The 19,856-nt window shown below is 34.0% G+C and overlaps 1 protein-coding gene across 1 annotated transcript; it reads left to right on the plus strand.

Moving 5' to 3' along the window:
* Positions 1 to 2,085: 2,085 nt before the first annotated feature.
* Positions 2,086 to 19,843, plus strand: LOC127137223 (protein FORGETTER 1). Its single transcript, XM_051063721.1, has 33 exons — positions 2,086 to 2,462; positions 3,646 to 3,711; positions 3,819 to 3,992; positions 4,069 to 4,199; positions 4,403 to 4,479; positions 6,472 to 6,653; positions 6,848 to 6,925; positions 7,564 to 7,696; positions 9,121 to 9,181; positions 9,270 to 9,351; positions 11,370 to 11,495; positions 11,600 to 11,743; positions 11,836 to 11,935; positions 12,026 to 12,154; positions 12,910 to 12,966; positions 13,180 to 13,253; positions 13,335 to 13,504; positions 13,695 to 13,788; positions 14,019 to 14,116; positions 14,198 to 14,333; positions 14,486 to 14,592; positions 15,591 to 15,686; positions 15,774 to 15,861; positions 15,961 to 16,081; positions 16,306 to 16,417; positions 16,500 to 16,623; positions 16,720 to 16,797; positions 16,883 to 17,001; positions 17,663 to 17,716; positions 17,791 to 17,893; positions 18,711 to 18,839; positions 19,115 to 19,226; positions 19,553 to 19,843. Exons 1-33 carry the CDS (start codon positions 2,190 to 2,192, stop codon positions 19,582 to 19,584), a joined length of 3,660 nt encoding a protein of 1,219 aa, XP_050919678.1. The 5' UTR covers positions 2,086 to 2,189; the 3' UTR covers positions 19,585 to 19,843.
* The last annotated feature ends 13 nt before the right edge of the window (positions 19,844 to 19,856 follow it).

Consider the following 19,856-nt stretch of genomic DNA (forward strand, 5'->3'; position numbering starts at 1 on the left):
TGCTCAATGTATACGACAATCCCTTTCCGGTGGTAGCATTGGAGGCGTATTGGCCAGAGTATGACGGGGAAATTGTTTAGCACAACGAATCAATGCGGCGGAATAAAAGTGGTCGCCCAAATAGCAGGCGCATTAGAACTGAAATGGACGTCGCAGAGAAAATGCAGAGGAAGTGTAGCATATGTAGACAACTAGGGCATAATAAGAACAAATGTCCATATCGTGGATCTAGTTCCACAACTTAGTTTTCATATTCATAAATCTGTGTACCAATGCTATTTATCATTAAAGTTTACTTTTTATTCCAAATAGAAGATGACACTTGAACAACAAACACAAACATCTAACATTACAACACCAATTACTAAAACAAAAACAAATACTGGAACAAAAACAAGTACTAAAACAAGAACAAGTACTAGAACAATAACAAATACAACAACAACATGACAAACAACCATTAAAATCTAAGAAATTACAACAGTTAACACTATGTCGTCTGATCCATGCATCATTTGGATGCAATCAATGTCGCTTTCAACTTCAATCCACCAACGTATCGTTTCTCCAGTTTCAAATGAGAACCTTGTTCTAAGCCTCTAAATCCTTCTGATGACTTCACTGGGTTGGTAATCTCCCTCTAACCAAGACATCAAGGACCTTTTTAGTTGGTCCAACGAACGGATGTTCCAAAATTTCATCTCAATTGGGGGTTTCAAAGGCGAGAAAATAACATGCCCATCCCTTTTTAAGATTACTTGTTCAGGATCCGGGCGCCTTGATGATGTTCGCTGCCATGACGACGGTCTTGGGGATGCCATGAACTCAACTTGATAGAGAAATTGATAGGAAATAGTGGTGAAGAAAATGCAAGGAAATAACACTTTATTTATAGGAAAAGATCTGGGTTGTACACCAATCTACTTAACCCTAATTAGTGTCGCACTTGATAAATTAACCTTAACATGATTAACCCTAATTTTCCCAAAAATTTATAAATAATATTAATTACTTATAAATTAAATTAATATATATATAAATTAATATATATATATATATATATATATATATATATTAATCTTGTAAATAATTTTATTTATATATATGTATTAATATAAATTTATATAATTTATAATAAATCTAAATTCATAAATTAATTTTTTTAAAAAAAAAAAAAACATATTAAAAAAAAAAAAGGAAAAAGAGTGTAGGCGCCACTCCTAGTGGCGACTTGCCCTACCCTTTAAGGGTAGGCGCCAACTAGGGTGACGCCCATGTACAAAATTAGGACAAAAATTGCCCATTTTTTTAATTTTTTTGAAAAAATGTTTATTTTTGAATTTTTTTAAAAAAAACTGGATATTAAAAAAAAATTCATCCTTATTGCATAGGTCATGAGTTGAATTTAACGTCAAATATAAAATTCAAAAGAAAATTGACGGTTAGAGACTCAATTTTAAAAAAAAGTTTTAGGATTACAATAAAAAAACTTCAACGAAGATCAAAAGATAATTTAAATATTGATATAATTATGATTTTTATTAATCAAAAAATTTAAGTCTAAATTAAGTGTGTGAGATCAATTTCCTTTTATTTAAAGAGAGATACATCTTAACCTTTAAATTATATTTTACATGGTTTATATTTATTTTTGGATTTGATTTGAATTGTGAAAGAATATTTAAGTATTAAATAATATATTTTATTAAAATTTTATAGTTTTTAATGTTTTTTTAAAATAATATTTAATCTTAAAAATATATCAATTATTATTGATTAGATTGAATATTAGATTTAATCAAATTAAATCCAACTAACACTCTAATTTTCATGAGACTCCTAATTTTCATGAGACTCTTAATTTTCATGAGACTCTTATATCATTTATATCATGCTGTTTTACCTACCCTTTGCTTTTTTAAACCTAAACTTTACTAAGTGTATCTTTTTTAATCTTAAAATGAAATAAGTAGCTTATTTAAAAGAAACTTATTTAAACCATAAACAAAATAGTATCTTCTATTCTTTTCACAAAACACTCTTAGACTTCCTATATCTTATAAAAAGTACTACAAGAGTATTTATTTATCAACGACACTTCGTATTCCTCTAAAAAGTAAAAAAAACTCACCTATATAACAAAGGTAAAAAGGCCCACCAGCACCACCATTTTCGCGCTCAGTCTCACCATGATGCACCAACCACCACCACAACCTCTTCCCGCCGTTAGGGCTCGTTGCACCGGTTGCCGTACCTACTTTCACGCGGCGCAAGGTGTGACGGAGTTACCATGTCCTAAATGTCAAATGCCACATGTATTCTCCATCGATCCCTCCGCTGCTCGGATTCGATGTCCCGCTTGTAAGGCTCTTGTTATCGGACCTAGTAACCTCTCCAAGTTCCCTTGTCCTCAGTGTCTCGTTGAGCTCGATTTTCTTGTTGATAGTGAAGACGTCAACGAGGTTTATACTCTGGCCATGCTTTTTGTTGCTTTAGTTTTTTTACTGTAGTTGATTATTTGATTTTGACCTAATTTTAGAGATTGGGGAAATTCTATGTAATTCATCTGTGTTTCTGAGATAATGATTTTACATTGTTTCCGTGAGTGGACTTCCTTAGTTTGTTTTGATTAGTTGCTGCTAGGTGTTGACTTAACCTTTCCTTTTTTGTATTTGTTGTTGAGGATGTTGTTACTATAGTAGTAATAGTTACTATTATATATGGTTTACGGTTACATTTACAAATGAGTGAGGAATAAGACTTCTGGGTTCAACTAATACTACTTATATGTTGATTTCTCTGTAGCACCGACACTTCTGAAAAATGGCGGATTGGCGGATGCTGATACCAGCACTTGTGATTACGTTTAAATTATTAATTTTTTCAAATTATTACCGGTGTCGCCATGTCAATGTCGGTGTTGTGTTCGTGTGTCTGTGCTTCATAGGTTGATTTCATTTTCATTATTGATAAGCAGAATATCTGACAATGTTGTTCAGCGGGAAATGTTTAAATCAAGTCATTAGTTGTTGAAGTTGTTTGTGGGTGTTGGAGAGTGGCCCTTCACGGCAATGCTACATAGGACAACCATTTCTCTTTTGCTTTTTCTTGGTTGTATAAGAAGAGTAACACAGACTTTCTTGTATCATGTTGGATTTTCATGAAATTAGTGTTCAGATTTAGGCTATTAAAAAACTTACAAGCAGCATCCACAACAATGACTCCCTGGAGGCATGATTTTAGAGAGGAACATTTCTTAAATTTGGTGGTTTATTGTTCCTAGTATTTTATATCTTTTACTTTTCTTAATAAAAGAATTCATATGAGAGGAAAGAGTACAAACAGGATGATCGGAAATCTTAGCAAAGCTAGAACATAAAGAATAGAGAAAAGAAAATAGTTTGACTCTTTATAGCAACTATTGTCCTCTTGCAAGTCTAGTCTTGAAATAGCCACAAAATATCCATGAGGAGAATCCCAGACAGACGTTTCAAAAACAGTCTGTCTTAAAATATCCATGAGGAGAATCCCAGACAGACGTTTCAAAAAGTTTGATGTCTTTGGAAATGTTGATTGTATATCTTTTTAGTTTTATTATCCATGTATTTGTTTCTCATTTTCTTTTTTAATATTAAAATATATCAGCTACTTAATGAAGTAGAGCAGGATGAAGATGATGGTGGTATGGCTGGAGAAACTTTTACAGATTATGTGAGTTAAAGATACTTTCCTCTAGAGAGCCGTTTATATTGAAAGTTTGTTTGGGTTAATTTATCAAACAACACATTTTATTGGTACCACGGTTTCTTGTCATGCAGCGACCAGCAAAGATATCTATCGGACCTCCACACCCGGATCCGATTGTAGAGACATCTTCCTTGTCCGCTGTGCAGCCACCTGAGCCTACTTATGATCCAAAGATTAAGAATGATTTGGAATCTTCAAAGACTTTGTCATGCTTGCAGATTGAGACTTTGGTTTATGCTTGTCAGGTTTCTCTCGCTGCATGATCGAATATTAATAATTACAATTTAACTTTCATATTTATCGTGCTTGTTTCCATGGCAGAGACACCTTCAACACGTTCCTAATGGTGCTAGGGCAGGGTTCTTTATTGGAGATGGAGCTGGGGTAGGTAAAGGTCGAACAGTTGCTGGGCTAATTTGGGAGAACTGGCACCATGGGAGGAGAAAAGCCTTGTAAGTTTAGGTCACAGTTTGAGCATGAAAACATGGGTGTGCTATTAAGAATTGAGATAAACATTCATATTTCAATGTGTACTTTATTGTACTTGCTTCCATATACATGCTTGTTTGTAATTTCAACTTGCAGTGGGTCTATGCATTGAGATTTCATTTGTTCTTTTTAATTCCTATTTTCATGTTTCAATGATCTTTCACAGATGGATTTCTGTTGGCTCAGACTTGAAGTTTGACGCCAGAAGAGATTTGGACGATATGGGTGCAGGTTGCATTGAAGGTATGTTTTTTTGGGTTTGTGTATTTTAAGTCCTATGATATGGTTAACTTCTTTGACGATTTGATGTCATTGTCACGTGGTTAGTTAAAAAGAAGTGTCATTTAACACCAATAGAAGGGATTCAGTTTCAGTTGTTAAGGAAAGAGTTAAAGTTAGTAATAATGAAGTGAATTTTTTTTATTTTATGTACTTGATATTTTGCATATTTAGAATTATAATATGTATGTATGAGTGATTCATGAAATTCTTTTGTCAACATTGCACATAAAATAGTACTAGGACTCTGAATACAAAGATTTCAAATTTATTGCATGTTTTTCCTTCTATGTAAGATAAGCATTCCAAATTTATGACTCTCTATTTTGTAAATGCTGGTCTCTTCATAATTTTTGAGTTGCTAATTTTGGAAAAAATATGACCTACGTGCCATTTTCTCATCAAACAAAAGGTATACAAAGTCAACATTTGAAAAGCATATACACTTTTCAATTAGAGATAAAAAAATGTTCCAAGAACAGGGGATAAGTATTGACCACCAAGGGTAGCAAGAGAAAACAACAGAAAACGAGAGAGTATTTGAGAAAAAAAGGAAACTAGGTAGTTTCTAAGTTGTGAATTTGATTGACTAAACTACTGTGGTACAAGCAGGCAATTATACAGACATGCAATGTTATTAAATTAAACAATGGTAATATTTGTCCGCGTCAATCGCAACCAAAAGCACCTTCCAATAAACCAAGTATCTAAGTAATTAGACTAACTGTGTAGTTGATAATAATGTGGCAGTTCACCAATCGTTTTGATCTGCATTGTTATTACCTTGGGTTTTGGCCTAGTCCCCCAATTTTTTTCTTTTTTCTTTTTATTTAAATAATATGTGATTAGAGTTGAGCAGTTTGGGTGTGTGTGGGTACTGGGGTGCTAACTTAGTTGGGGTGCTAACTTAGTTAGAATCTCTGTATCTTCATCTTTTGCTTTACCTTAAATTTTTTGCGTTAAACAAAGCTAACTGTGGAGTTCCTCAACTAGATACATAAGAAAGCAACTATATAGTCTAACTATTGCCCCTCAACTCAGTTTAGAAAATATCTACAGGAAAAAGTGTAGGCCATATGTAAGCATTTTCTGGTATGTAGCTTAACAAGCAACTATGCTTTTGGCAAGAACATTTCCAACTCAATATGCTTGATTCCAGGATGAAGTACAACATTATGTGATAAGGAGACTGCATTCAACCCAATAATGGTAGCTAAGGTTAGACCTTTAAGAGGCGCAGAGGCTTCAAGGAGAGATTGAATAAAGAACTTGAGTTGATATGCTTTTAGTTATTTTTTTCTCTAACCGATACTGAGACCTAAGAATTTTGTCTTCATAACTTGAATTTTGTTTAACTAATTTCCACAATGACAATTGACATCTATCCCATAATTTTGGTATGTGACTCAAGCTAAAATTCAGCAATCACCTTAATTAAGATTTGCAAAATTTCCTCATAATATATCTTTCTATTCATCTTTAATTTTATTAATATGAACACCCATATTTGTTCCATTGTTGTGCTAAATATATCGCTATTTGGTGAAGTAAAACTCTTGTATTTTAAAATTTCTGTTCAACCTTTGCTTGGATTTGGCTAATGGAACCTCTTTGATGATTGGCATGCACATTATCATTTTAGAACGCTTTCCTTTCAATTGCAGATACTACAAGGGACTGGAGAAATGTCACTCTCTTAATATTGTTTTTTGTTTCTTGTGTTGTCTTGTATTTTTGCTTACAGCATACCGTATTCTCCTATTATTTTTTACTTTCTTGAGTCTAATTATTCTTATTTTTTATTCAAAAAACTAAGTTTTATCTTATGCTTTGTTGGATTCCTTGGTTAAGATTCTTCATTGAAAAGTTCTTGTAATTTTTTTTTCTCTTTTTCGTATATTGCAAGATTTATTATGCATTTAAATTTAAATACATTTCTTTATTGAATCTGTCCAGTGCATGCTTTGAATAAGCTGCCTTATTCTAAGCTTGATTCAAAGTCTGTTGGAGTTAGGGAGGGAGTTATTTTCTCGACATACAGTAGCCTCATAGCATCATCTGACAGAGGTCGTACCCGTATCCAACAACTTGTGCAGTGGTGTGGACCAGGGTTTGACGGTCTTATAATTTTTGACGAGGTATCAGACTTTTTTAAATGGAAATTATTCCTATAATCAATTGGTATTTCCACTGTTTAATCTTTACACCAAAATAAAATTGGTATTTCCTCTGTTTAGTTTTGAAGAATAATTTTATTAAAAGGTATTTCAAGTATTTAATTTATATTTATTTACCCTTTATTGCTTAAAGTGTGTGAGTGGCTTCATTACAGTGTCATAAAGCAAAAAATTTGGTTCCCGAAACTGGTAAGAAGCCAACAAGAACTGGTGAAGCAGTACTTGATATCCAGGTTTGTTCATCTTACTATGTGGCTGGAAGCTTCTAATACTATTTCTGTTACTTCAAATGATACTGATTGTAATTGGACATTCATTATGGCCAGAAATATTATTTTTTTATACATAGTTTCTTTTACCATTTCGTTCCTCAATTTCTTCTTTATGTGAACAATATTTTAATGATGTGATAATGTTTTTTATGCGGTGATTAAAGGTTTTTGTTGCTGTAGATGAATACTTCAATTTTGGGAGTATTTTCCTAATAGGTAGATTTAAGCAAATAAAGAACAATATCTAAACTAGGAACTGTATAAAACAGTTACAAAGATAATAGGTTATGTTTGTATTTCTACAAGACACAGCTTGCACAAGAAGCCCCTAGCTTAGAGGCAAAGGAATACAGTACCTTTTTTAACCGTGTATTTTTGTATGTAAATAAAGATCCTATAAGTGGCATTTTAAGTCTTTTAAACTGAAACCTTTACACAGCTAGCCACTAGGTTTCAAAGATAAACCTCTTTCTCTCTGTCTTTCTTCATCCATGCTCTCCCTTTGGTTTTATACTCTAATTGTGTCAATGTTCATTTATAAATGAAATAATTAGTTGAGTTTATGGATTATTCCAAGTTATTTCAATCTAATTTGACAGGCTCGACTACCTGAAGCTCGTGTTGTTTATTGCTCAGCTACTGGTGCATCTGAACCTCGCAATATGGCTTATATGGTTCGGCTTGGCCTTTGGGGAGCTGGGACTTATTTCCGTGATTTTGGTGAATTTCTAGGTAGTGTTATTTGTCTTATCTTTTCCGCTTGTTTCAAAACAGTAACTATTGCTAGTCATCTTTTTTCTTCACATTTTCTTTTTCTTTATTTCAAAAGTTATACTAATGGAAGGAGATATGCTTCTGTAGTTGATCATGTGATTTGGCCACGTGGTATATTGTAAATTATGACAATTTTTAATGGTAGTTCAAGTTTTTATTTTCTGTTTTTTAATCCGTATGTAACATGTTACATGTGGAAATAATTACTCATCTTTTTATATCAATTGGCACCGACTTGATATTTAGGTTCTATTGGTTGGAAAATATAGCGCTCTAAGAGTATGTTTGAATCAAGAGGACAATTAGTCATAAAAGACAGTTTGATTTATTTTCCATTTTCCATTGGTATTTTTCATCATTATCAAAATAACTCAATCTCGGTTTTATATTTAAGATTTTCTCCAGGAAATGGTGAAAACAACACTTGTTCTAATATTTTTCTTACAAAATGATGAAAAGAAGGTAAAAAACATGTCATGCGGCATTTTTTTATTACAATGAATACATCACTGAAAAACAAAGACAAGAAACAACACAAACAGCTTTTTATGTTTTCAGTTGTATTTAATTCATGGCATTGTTGCTCAACAATCACTTTTTGCATATTTTAATGATTTAGACCAATGAGAACCGGACGGATAGATAAATTATATTTTGAATTTTTTAATATAGAAAATTTAGATGTCTTATTAGGTGTTAACTGACCTATTGCTTGTGTTATTTGTGATGCTGATGTTGAAAATCCTTGGAATATGTTCTATTCTTGCCCTTCTAATGTTGATGTGGGTTTAATAAAGGCTTTGGCCTACGATTTTGCTTTCTTTTTGCATAGCTTATTATGGCAGTTATGTTTTTATTATGTGTCAGTTATATTATTATTTTTTAGGAGTAAATAGAGAGAGAAAAGGGAAATGGTTATGGGATAGTTATTTAGTGGTTATGGGAGGGAGACCAAGCTCTCAAATTCTTGGAAGGGAGAGTCCGAATTTCTTGGATAGAATTTGTTTTGTAGTAATGTACTTTCTCTCTCATTAGTTTATGTGTGAATTTTGCATTCTCTAGTGCGTTCAATTCTGTTTCTGTTGTAAACGTATTCTGCCATCAACAAAAGTCAGTTTCTATAACTAAACAGTATTTTGGTACCATTTTTTAGCATAAGTATTTCTGAAGAATAATTTTGTTGTGAATAGAGTACATGCACTAATTTGCTTATATACGTTACTGCATCACATAGAGCATTTTAGATATTGCCTGCATCACACAGAGCATTTTAGATATTGTTATTATTTAATCGTTTCAACATGTACCCGTGTTTCCTTCATTTGGCCATTGGCCCTCACCCTGTAATTGTTTGAATTTAATTAGCAAGGTAATGAATCCAGGTGCTCTTGAAAAAGGGGGGGTTGGAGCTCTAGAACTAGTTGCAATGGACATGAAAGCAAGGTAATATTTCTACAAACACACTTACTGCCTTATGCACTTATATGCATCTGAAATATATATTATTCTACTTCATTTTTTTTAATTTCAGGGGGATGTATTTATGTCGTACGCTTAGCTACAAGGGTGCTGAGTTTGAAATTATTGATGCACCATTAGAAGACAGAATGATGGTATGATTGGCTAATTTCTTTGCGCATATTGATGGCTCTTTACTGTATTCTGAAGTGGTAATTGTCGTTCTTTGTTAATGACAATTACCATTACTTGTTAGTTGTCATTTCATTTTCATAGTCTCCTCTTTAGATAATTAAATGGAGTGGGGTGAAAGGCTCTCCACTTTCCTAGTATTTGTGGTCAAATGTTCAACTGTTCATTGTTGGGGTGGAATGCTGTAATTGCATTTCGGTATGGCTTGAATAGTACTATAGTAGTGGTTATAATGTCATCTGAACCAGAACATATATGTCATTATAGCTTCTTTTGCCTTCTCATTTTCTTCATAAATATAGCCCATGGCTGATTTTCTTTCACCGACCACAAGGGATGCTCTCGAACAAGGGGTGCCATGGCTTTGAGACTACAAACCACAATTTCAAAATGAAGGCACAAGAACAAGTTTTACCATTTCCTTTTCCTTGGCTTTTGATAGGGACTTGGGTAGGGGCTAGCATCAAAGAGACATCCTTTGAAGAATAGCACTGCAATCATCAGTCAATTCTATCATTCCATCTTCCTTCCACTTTCTCGTGTTGAAGATTATTCCATCTCCAACACTTTCTCTTGTTGGTGAAGGCTATTCCATCTTCAGCAGCAGTGCAGATAAATTGATTTAGCTTCAGTACATTGAGAAGTGATAGGTTGTGTTCAAAAGCATTGGCAGCAGCTGATTGATAATTGATTGCCTATCTCAGACGTGTTGTTCCTGCACCATAATCTCCCAGTATGCCTATGTGGTGATTGCTCATCCATTTATTTAACCAAAAGGAGTACGATCCTAGTGGTTGCTCATCCTTCATCCAATGCTGTAGCCATTGGATGATGCTCAAACATTGTTACTTAGAGTAGAAGATACTCTTGCGATTTACTGTCTTTTATGGATCAACTACCACTTTTAAGTACATTTCTACACACTTTGCACCCATATCAAAGAGTGTATTTTTTATCAAGCAAGGCTCAATAATAGATTGTTGTCTTATGATAGTCAACGTGTATGCATGCAAAGAGTTTTAGCTAGAGTCTTTCAATTGCTACATCAGTTATGTGTATTAAGCTATGTAACAAAATTTGTTTAATAGAATTTTGACATCATGGTCTATTTGGTAGTTCAGATCTATATTTTGTTTTACTCATTCATTTGTCTTTTGAATTCAATATTCTCATCTGGGGATGTATGTTCCAGAGTCATCGATTGCGGCTGCGAAAGGTGCGATCCCGTGTGGTCCGGCCAGAGCAGCCACCAGTTGCGCTAGAAGAGGGTGGCGGAGTGCCGTTTGAAAACGCGGTCGAGATCGCTGCAAACACGGGTCGCACCCTGGGCGGAGCGCTTTATCCACTTTTGTTTTTTTCTTTCTCCGGCTGTGTTTCTCTGGTTGTTTTGCAGATGCGGCGGAGAAGAATGACAGTGGTTAGGGTTTTATTTGAGTGTGTAACCAAATGGATTGGTTAAGAATAAAAAGGCTGTTTTGACTGACTACAAAACTGAAATGGGCCTGACATGGGCCTTAGAGTAATATGTTAAAAAAAGGCATATTAACTCTCTAGTTTATAATATGTTAATAAAACTTAATAAATATAATAACATTAAACTTAATAAATATAATAACATTAAACTTAATAAATATAATAACATTTAATAATGAAAATAATAATAACATATATCAGAACAAGTAATTAAGTCTTTAATCTATTTTTATTTTATTAATTTAATTTTTATAAAACTTGTGTAGCTAATTTAATATTCTTTTTAATGTTCACCCAAAATAATTTAATTGTATAGATTATTTATAAGTTTAATCTAAAAAATAGTCAATTCTAAAAAGTCAACAAAACTTATCCCGCTATCCCATTTTTAGGGTCGGCCGCTCCGCTCCGCTATCCGCTATTAATAACTTTGGTATGTTCTTATGAAATTCTTTTGAATTCAGTATTCTCATCTGATGATGTATGTTTTTTTCTTCAAATTTTGTAGGACATGTATAAAAAGGCTACAGAAGTTTGGGTGGATTTGCGTGAGAAGTTGTTGTCCGCCATTGCCTTACTACCCGAGAAACCTAATACTAGGCACCTATGGAGACTTTACTGGGCAAGCCACCAGGTATTAAGTCTAAGTTGCTTCCTAGAGACAAGTTAGTTCTTCATGTCTATTAGACATTTATTATCGATGTTTTTAGACTGTCCCTTTTCCTGGTTAAACTGTAGCACTTCTTCAGACACTTGTGTATGTCTGCTAAAGTCCCTACTGCAGTGAGACTGGTGAAACAAGCATTAATGGAAGACAAGTGTGTAGTCATAGGTCTGCAGAGTACGGGGGAAGCAAGGACAGAGGAAGCTGTTTCAAAATTAGTGTGTATTTGGATCCTTTTTCATTTTATTTAAAGCAGTTTTTCATGCATTTCAGTTGCATTATGTGTTATTTTTTTTATTATTTTGGGTAGGGCTCTGAACTTGATGACTTTATTTCTGGACCTCGTGAGTTGCTGCTAAAATATGTTGAAGAAAATTACCCATTGCCAAAAAAGCCTGAACTTCTCCCCGGTATTTACATGCCATGTTTTGTTATATACGTTTAATTTATTTTCATTATTTTGCAATCATTTGTTTTTATTTTCATTTCTATTATAATAGACAATGGTGTAAAGGAGCTTCAAAGGAAGAGGCACTTGGCAAGTCCCGACGCATCAGGAAAATCTAGACTTAGAAAAGTAGCTAAGTCACAGCCTCCCAGTGACACTGAAAGTGATGAAGAATCTGAAAGTGAGTTACAGGCAAATTTTGATTAATCTTTTGCAGCTATCATTCTTTCTTGTCATGCTTCAAGTGCATATGGCAACCCTTTTTCCTAACCTATGAAGCAGTAAGGACACCGGCCACTAACACTGGCACGTCGACACCGGTAATAATTTGAAAAAATGAATAAATTAAATGTAGCACATGCGATGGTGTTGGACACATGTCAACACCAGACATGCCTTCGTTCAGAGGCATCGGGGCTATAGAGCTCCTAATACATTAATGCAGGCTTATTCTCAGCCTTTATGTGGGGTGAGAAAGGGCGCTGATAAACTTTATCATTAAAAAAGTTATTGAGTTTATAAAAATACAATAGTTTCTAAAATTCTATTATTTTTTGTAAACCTTTTCCAATGAAAGAATTTATTAAGAGTGGCACATATGGAATTGGTCAAAACAGATGCACAACAAAGCAAGCACCATGCCCACATTTCTACTAGGATATTTTTCATTTAATTAAATTGGGTAAATAAAAGTAGGAGACCACAATCTGTTCTTTTTGTCCATTCTCCCTTTTAAATTTATTGCTTATTAATATTAATAAAAACTATTGTTTTCTATAAACAAGTAATCAAATGTCAGGGTTTGTGAAGAGCTGCTATAAGTGGGCTATTATTGATAATATCCAGAGTTTTCTTATAGTGTTACTATGTTAGTAATATTCAGTACACATCAACATTAAATGATGCCTTTTCATTTTCACCATTGACTTGATGCAGCTGCCTCTGTTCCCGAATCTTCTGATTCTGATTACGGACCAGAAGGGGATGAAAGCGGTGCGTTGTCTATCTCATGTTATAATAGATTAACAGGCATTTCTATTTTTGTACTAAAGTATGTCCACATGCCTGCTATTATGAGGAGGAACTGTTAAATGAATGCTGTTTATGATTTGAGTATCTGAAGCTCTTTTAAATCAGTGATGGTAGTATTCAATACATCAAAACTCGTCATGCGAACCATTTGATTTTACCATTGATTTGATGCAGCTGCCTCTGGTGTTGAATCTTCCGACTCTGATTTTGAGGAGTTTCAGAAATGTGAAATTTGCAGTACTGAAGAGGTAATGTTTATTTAATTATTCTCTGAAAAAACTTTTTTAAATTGCCTGCCATGTGTAGGATTCACATATTTTTCTGTACAGGAAAGGGAAAACTTGTTGCAGTGTTCCCAATGTGGAAAATACGCTCATCAGTCATGCTTGGTGCCTCCAATTGGCGATTTTGATATTGAGGAATGGGCATGTCATTTGTGCAAGGATACAACTGTCGAATATCTCCCTTCTGGAACAAACATAGTTGAACTCCAGAAGAGGTTTAGAATTTAGATAAAATGTTTTAGTTTGTCTCTCTGGCTTCAATGGCATAATTTTTAATTTTATGTTTCAATAACTAGCTTTAGTAACAATTTTGAGCCATTTTTTAAATCAATAGAATTTTGTCCGCAAAAATTTAGAAATAAAAAGAGTATGCCAGTGATTAGTTTTTTCACTGGCTTGCTGCAGTTATGATACAGCCATGGAGTGCAAGAAAAAAATATTAGAGAGGATTCGTGCTTTGGATCTTCCAAGCAATCCCTTGGATGATATTATTGACCAGGTAATGATCATTAGTTGATTCATCCTCATCTTCCCCTTTAAAGGTACATTTCTTTTTTAGGGCATTTTGTTAACTGTCATTAGGCAGATGGCAGCTAGGATGCTAGTCCCTTAACAATTCAGCAAGTATGCTATAAAAAGATTTCTGTTGTAGCAATTTTGTGCTCTGCGGCTAATGCTAAATGTGAAAGTGTAGATCTTTACTAGACTATAAATGAATTTTTGATGCAGTTAGGAGGACATGACAAAGTTGCAGAAATTACAGGAAGGAAAGGAATGCTTGTCAGAGCCCCTAGTGGAATGGGTGTTGTTTATCAAACTCGAAATACGTGAGTTGCAAAATGTCTCCATATCTAATTGATAAACCCCGTTTCATGCTAGCTGAATTAGCTTTGTGTGTTTCCCTTTAGAAAAGAAGTCACTGCCGAGATGGTTAACATGCATGAAAAAAAGCTCTTTATGGAAGCTAAGAAGTTAGTTGCTATCATCTCTGAAGCTGGATCAGCTGGTGTTTCGTTGCAGGCAGACAGAAGAGTGAGAAATAAGGTAATCAAACTGTATGGAAATATTTCTATCCCTTGAATCACCAGCATTTTTGGTCCTACTCAAAAGCAGGTGATATTATAATATTTTGTAAACTTTACAATTGCTTTATGCTTCTTTTGCTGTTTTTGTTCCCTTTGACATTTACAAAATAGAAAAGAAGGGTTCATTTAACTCTAGAACTTCCATGGAGTGCCGACCGGGCAATTCAGCAGTTTGGAAGAACTCATAGATCAAATCAAGTCTCAGCACCAGAATACAGGTCACTAAGCATTATTGATTAATTTGATTTTTGAATTTTGTATAATGATATGCGTTTAACACCTGTTTGCTTTGCCTCTAGTGAGCTTCTGCTCAAATTAAGCGATGTTTAAGGTTATTGAGCGTACTAAGCATTATTGATTAATTTGGTTTGAGTGTACTAGTCTTCATGATAAAATGAGTTTCATTGACTAAAATAATAAAGTAGTTAGGTGGATTGACATACAATAAATAAGAGTATCTGTGGAAAAAAGTGATTAATGCTTCATTGGTGTTCTAAAAGGTCAAATAACGAGACAAGAAAATATTTCAGACGTGACAATTAATATTTCAAATATTTCACTAAGAAAGAACAGAAAAATGGGAATGATTTTATTAATGGTACCTGGAGAGAAATTCTCCTACCAAAGTCCAAGGCTCCTCTGAGATACTATTTAGTTTTTCGAACTATCAATTTAGTCCTTAAACTATCATCCCTTCTCCAATTTAGTCCCTAAATTTTGTAAATAAAATAAGTAGTCTTTAAAATATGTAAAGTCATTCAATTTAGTCCCTGCCATTAAAATTTTAGGGACTTAATTGACGGATTTTCATATACTTAAATTGATGTATTTTATACACTTTAGAAGATACCTATGATATTTATATAGTTTAGGGACTAAATCGGAGAGAGAGCTGTGGTTTAGGGATTAAATTGATGGTCTATTTTAATTGAATATGCGTTTCCCCAAAACCCTGCCTCCCCACTCTCTACCCTTCTCCTATGTTGACTACTTATTCAGCCACGTCACCATTTCCCCATCACAGAAAATCTTCTCACTGTCCCCACCTCCTTCTAGAAGATACTTTCTGTATAGGTGGCTTGATATGATCCACATGTTCAATAGTCAATCCTCCTCTATCTGGTGCGAACTGTATGATACTATGCCATGTAAATCTTTTTGAGCTAAGACGGAAGCACTTTAGATCTTATTTCTAATCCTTGTAAATGTTCTTCAGGATACTATTTACAAATCTTGGTGGAGAACGCCGGTTTGCATCAGCTGTTGCTAAGAGATTAGAATCCCTTGGAGCTCTAACTCAGGGGGATCGCAGGTAAGTTGGATTTCCTGTTTTTTTTCAGTGAGCCAACATTGATAAATTTTAACACCTTAATCAATGACGTTCCTATGCTCATTGCAGGGCTGGACTTTCATTAAGTGCATATAATTATGACAGTGCTTATGGGAAAAGGGCTCTGATGATTTTGTACAGAGGAATAATGGAGCTGGTATGTGGTTTTTGTTGAAAATAACAAATATGCATATGGACAATGAGTTTAATAGGAAACAAACAAGTTGAATCCATCTACTGATAAGTAATTATGTAGGATCCTCTTCCTGTTGTACCTCCAGGATGCTTATCTGACAGACCAGATACAATCCAAGGATTTATCAAGCAGGCAAAAGCTGCTCTTGTTTCTGTTGGAATTTTAAAGGATGCCATTCTTGGTAATTCATTATTTCCCCTTATCTAATGTTAGATTGAATAGTTGTAGTTATAGTTATTATCTAATGTTAGATTGAATAGTTGTAGTTATAGTTATTATTTATAATATTAGCGATATCTAATAAAAATATATTTCAGGCTTCATCATTGACTGTTGTAAAGCTTATGATGCCGCATTCCTTGTGTTTTTCATCATTTTTAAATGTTGACTTCTTATATTTTAAAGGAGATGATATTGACCCTCGATGGTTATCTTGCCACATTAATGATAAAGATATACATGATATTGGACGATTTCTCAACCGGCTTTTGGGAATAGCTCCCGAGACTCAGAATGGGTTTGTATTTTGTGAATGAAATGATTTGATACCTCTACTTTCATCATTTGGTTCAATACACTAACTTTTTCTGTACCAACAGGCTATTTGAGTTATTTGTGAATATCTTGGATCTTCTTGTTCAAAAAGCTCGCATTGATGGTAACCTTGACACAGGCATTATTGACTTGAAAGCTAATGTAATTGAACTGCAAGGGACTCCAAAGGTATTTATTTTTGTCCTTAACTTCTTGCTGCCACCCATTTTCATATGTTACTTGTATAGCAAATTTAAGACTGAAGATAATTTTCCTTTGATGCAGACAGTCTATGTTGATCAAATGAGTGGGGCTTCAACTGTTTTATTCACATTCATCTTGGATCGTGGTGTTTCATGGGAGGTACATACACTTTCTCAGATGTCCTGACTAAATTGTAGTACTTAACTATAATCGACATGTTTCGTTGATATCATTTACGCATCAGTTAGCAAATACCATGCTGAATGAGAAGCAGAAGGCTGGATTTGGTTCATCCGGTGACGGCTTCTACAAGTCAAAGAGGGAGTGGTTGGGAAAATGCCATTTTATTTTAGCATTTAAAAGGTATTATTTCTGGTTTTTGTAGTACTTATTATATAACTATTCAATTTAAATAAACCCCCGTTTATGTTGTCCAGCATTTTTAGAATTTCTTTCTCATTGATTATTAATTGCCCAACATTTAGTCATAATATTGCTTGTTTTATAGTTGTAACTTGCATTGTATGGTAAGTTTCATGTAAATCTTGAGTGGCTATTTTCTATCACTATAAATTACGCTTGAATCCTATACATCACATCTATCTTTGTTTCTGTCATTGCATTTACATTTCATGTGTTTTATTTTTACTCTTTGTTTCTGTCCATTTATTTATTTTCTACACTCTCCATCTAAGATTATGTTATTTACAAAAAAATGGATTGTGACAGTATCTCTTGGATGTGTTGAATTAACACATCTAATTCTGAGACAAAAGGATAAGGGCTCAAAGGGATAAATTTCTTTTGGCATGATACTAAGAAAGGATCGGAGAAATTAATTAAATTTATTCGTGTTTATGTCTGACTGTGATTGATTTGTCTCTCAATTTCTGAATTCATGAAATACAGTTACTCAAGATGAATAGGTAGATTTTTAGGGGATGCATTCCCCAGTCAAATACATAGTAAAACATTCTGGTTTCATTTACTGATGTCATTATGTTTGTTCTTCTTTCTGTTCTAGTTCTGCTCCGGCTATGTATAAGATAGTTCGTCCCCCTGTCGGAGAATCACCTCGGTATGTATTTCAGTTACTTGACCTTCTTTTAGTTTTATTTTATTCTTTACCCATTTTCCCCAATGCAATTATAGGGATATGCATCTGGCAGAATTAACTAGAAAATATTCAAAAGTTTCATCTTTAGAGGAGGCTCAAATTGGTTGGGAACACGATTATAAAGTTTCATCTAAGCAGGTATATATACCATAAGTCATCTCATAATTGTAACTTTATGCAAGGAACTGATAAGAACATAGTAGATGTTAAGAATGTGTGGTTTGAGCCTAACTCAACCCTCCAAAACCGGTTGGTAGAGTGAGGACTGCTCCCACTTACAAACACATGTTCAGACAATATATTGTCCGATGTGGGACTCTTAACAATACACATTGAACTATTAAGTATTTAATGGGAATAATCCCCTGCAGAGAGACTAGCTTACAGTTGAGACATATCTGAATATGGAAACCAGTAAACAAAACGCAGTAGAAAATATAATAAAACAGTATGATAGGATTCTCCTTCGTCGGACCAGCATTTCTGCCCAACCAAATTCCTCAATATCTCCATCATTCTCAAATTGTTACCAATATCACACTAACTCATCCCCTCAGTAACACCTGTCCCCCTTGTGGTTGTCTTGCTTCTCAAATGAATTATCCCCCTCTAGCTGGATACCTCCCATCTTCCTTCTCATAAACTTTCAGGCCCTTCATAATTATCCCTGGACCTTCTTCTATAGAAACACCTTGTTGCTTGTTCAGAACTTGTGGCCTACTTGGTACACGTGGAACTAAACCATGCATTTATTGCTGGTTGTATGATAAAGTTGTATTCTACCTTGCTGTATCATCTATGGAATTTAGAATCTAATCTATCAATGCATGTGTGTTATATGCACGTTAGTGTGTCTCACTCATTTAGTCATGGGATGAGAAAATATGTAGATTTTTCAAATTCACATTATCTCAAATTTTGACTTGTAATCTTACTTATTGCCATTCGTTGTCAGTGCATGCATGGTCCCAATTGTAAGCTTGGTAGCTTCTGTTCAGTTGGCTCAAGACTACAGGAAGTAAATGTCTTAGGTGGCGTTATTCTTCCTGTTTGGGGAAACATACAAACGGCTCTCTCTAAGCAGGTATTTCACCAACTCATAAATCATTCATGGGAAAGATTATGATATATGGTAGCTAAAATTATTAATTGACGTATGATGTATCAATTTGTCACTGATATCTTTTAGATTTGATTATTTGAGTTTTGAATTGGTCATGTTGGCAATGCAAAAATTGTTAGGTTTTGTTGTGATATAACATGATATAACTAACTTTTCAGCAACGAACTGAAAAACTTTCTTTATCATGAAAAATATGCTGATTTTGTTGAGCCTCTGGTGGTTTGTTTAATGTACAGGCCCGACAAATACATAAGAGGCTACGCATTGTTCGTGTTGAAACTACATCAGATAACAGACATATAGTTGGGCTTCTTGTCCCTAATGCAGCAGTTAAAACTGTCCTTCATGGTCACTCTCTCTCTCTACCCTTTACGCCCACCCCCTTTTTCTTTAAGCACATTTGCACATGGACTTAGCTTTCATGGTTTATTTTCCTAGAAGAAGAATACTGTTTCTTTTTCTTTTTATATTTTTGCAACAAAGAAACTCATGGTCAAACAGAAAGGATTGACTTTTGTTCCCTTGGAAGACTTCAACATTAAAAGCTATATATTATTTTTTCTTAATTATTCTTAGTTGCAATGATGTGATAGACTTCTGTTTTAATTTTGGTCAAATTCTTTTTTCCAAGCTGCTGCGTATACTTATATGTTTGCTTTTGACATCTTCTGTAGGTTTAACATGGGTTATTGAACTGGATGATTGACCTGAGACACTGGCCGCGTCTCCCTTTTTTTTGAAGATCACAAGCAATTTGTTTTAGGTAAAAGCTTAAGCTTGTTGCTGAATTTTGCAGAAAGGGAAGTCCCTGTTCTCATTGATATTAGCACAATTGTGCACCTCCATTTCAATATTTTGATTACATCATCAAGTGTGTATAATTTAAAATTGTATAACTATATGGGTGATCACTTGACATAGATGGGTTCATTTCAAATGTGATATATATGAACTGGATTGCGTCATATGCTACACATA

This window comes from Lathyrus oleraceus, chromosome 1, assembly GCF_024323335.1.
Source record: "Lathyrus oleraceus cultivar Zhongwan6 chromosome 1, CAAS_Psat_ZW6_1.0, whole genome shotgun sequence".
Taxonomy (NCBI): Eukaryota; Viridiplantae; Streptophyta; class Magnoliopsida; order Fabales; family Fabaceae; genus Lathyrus; species Lathyrus oleraceus.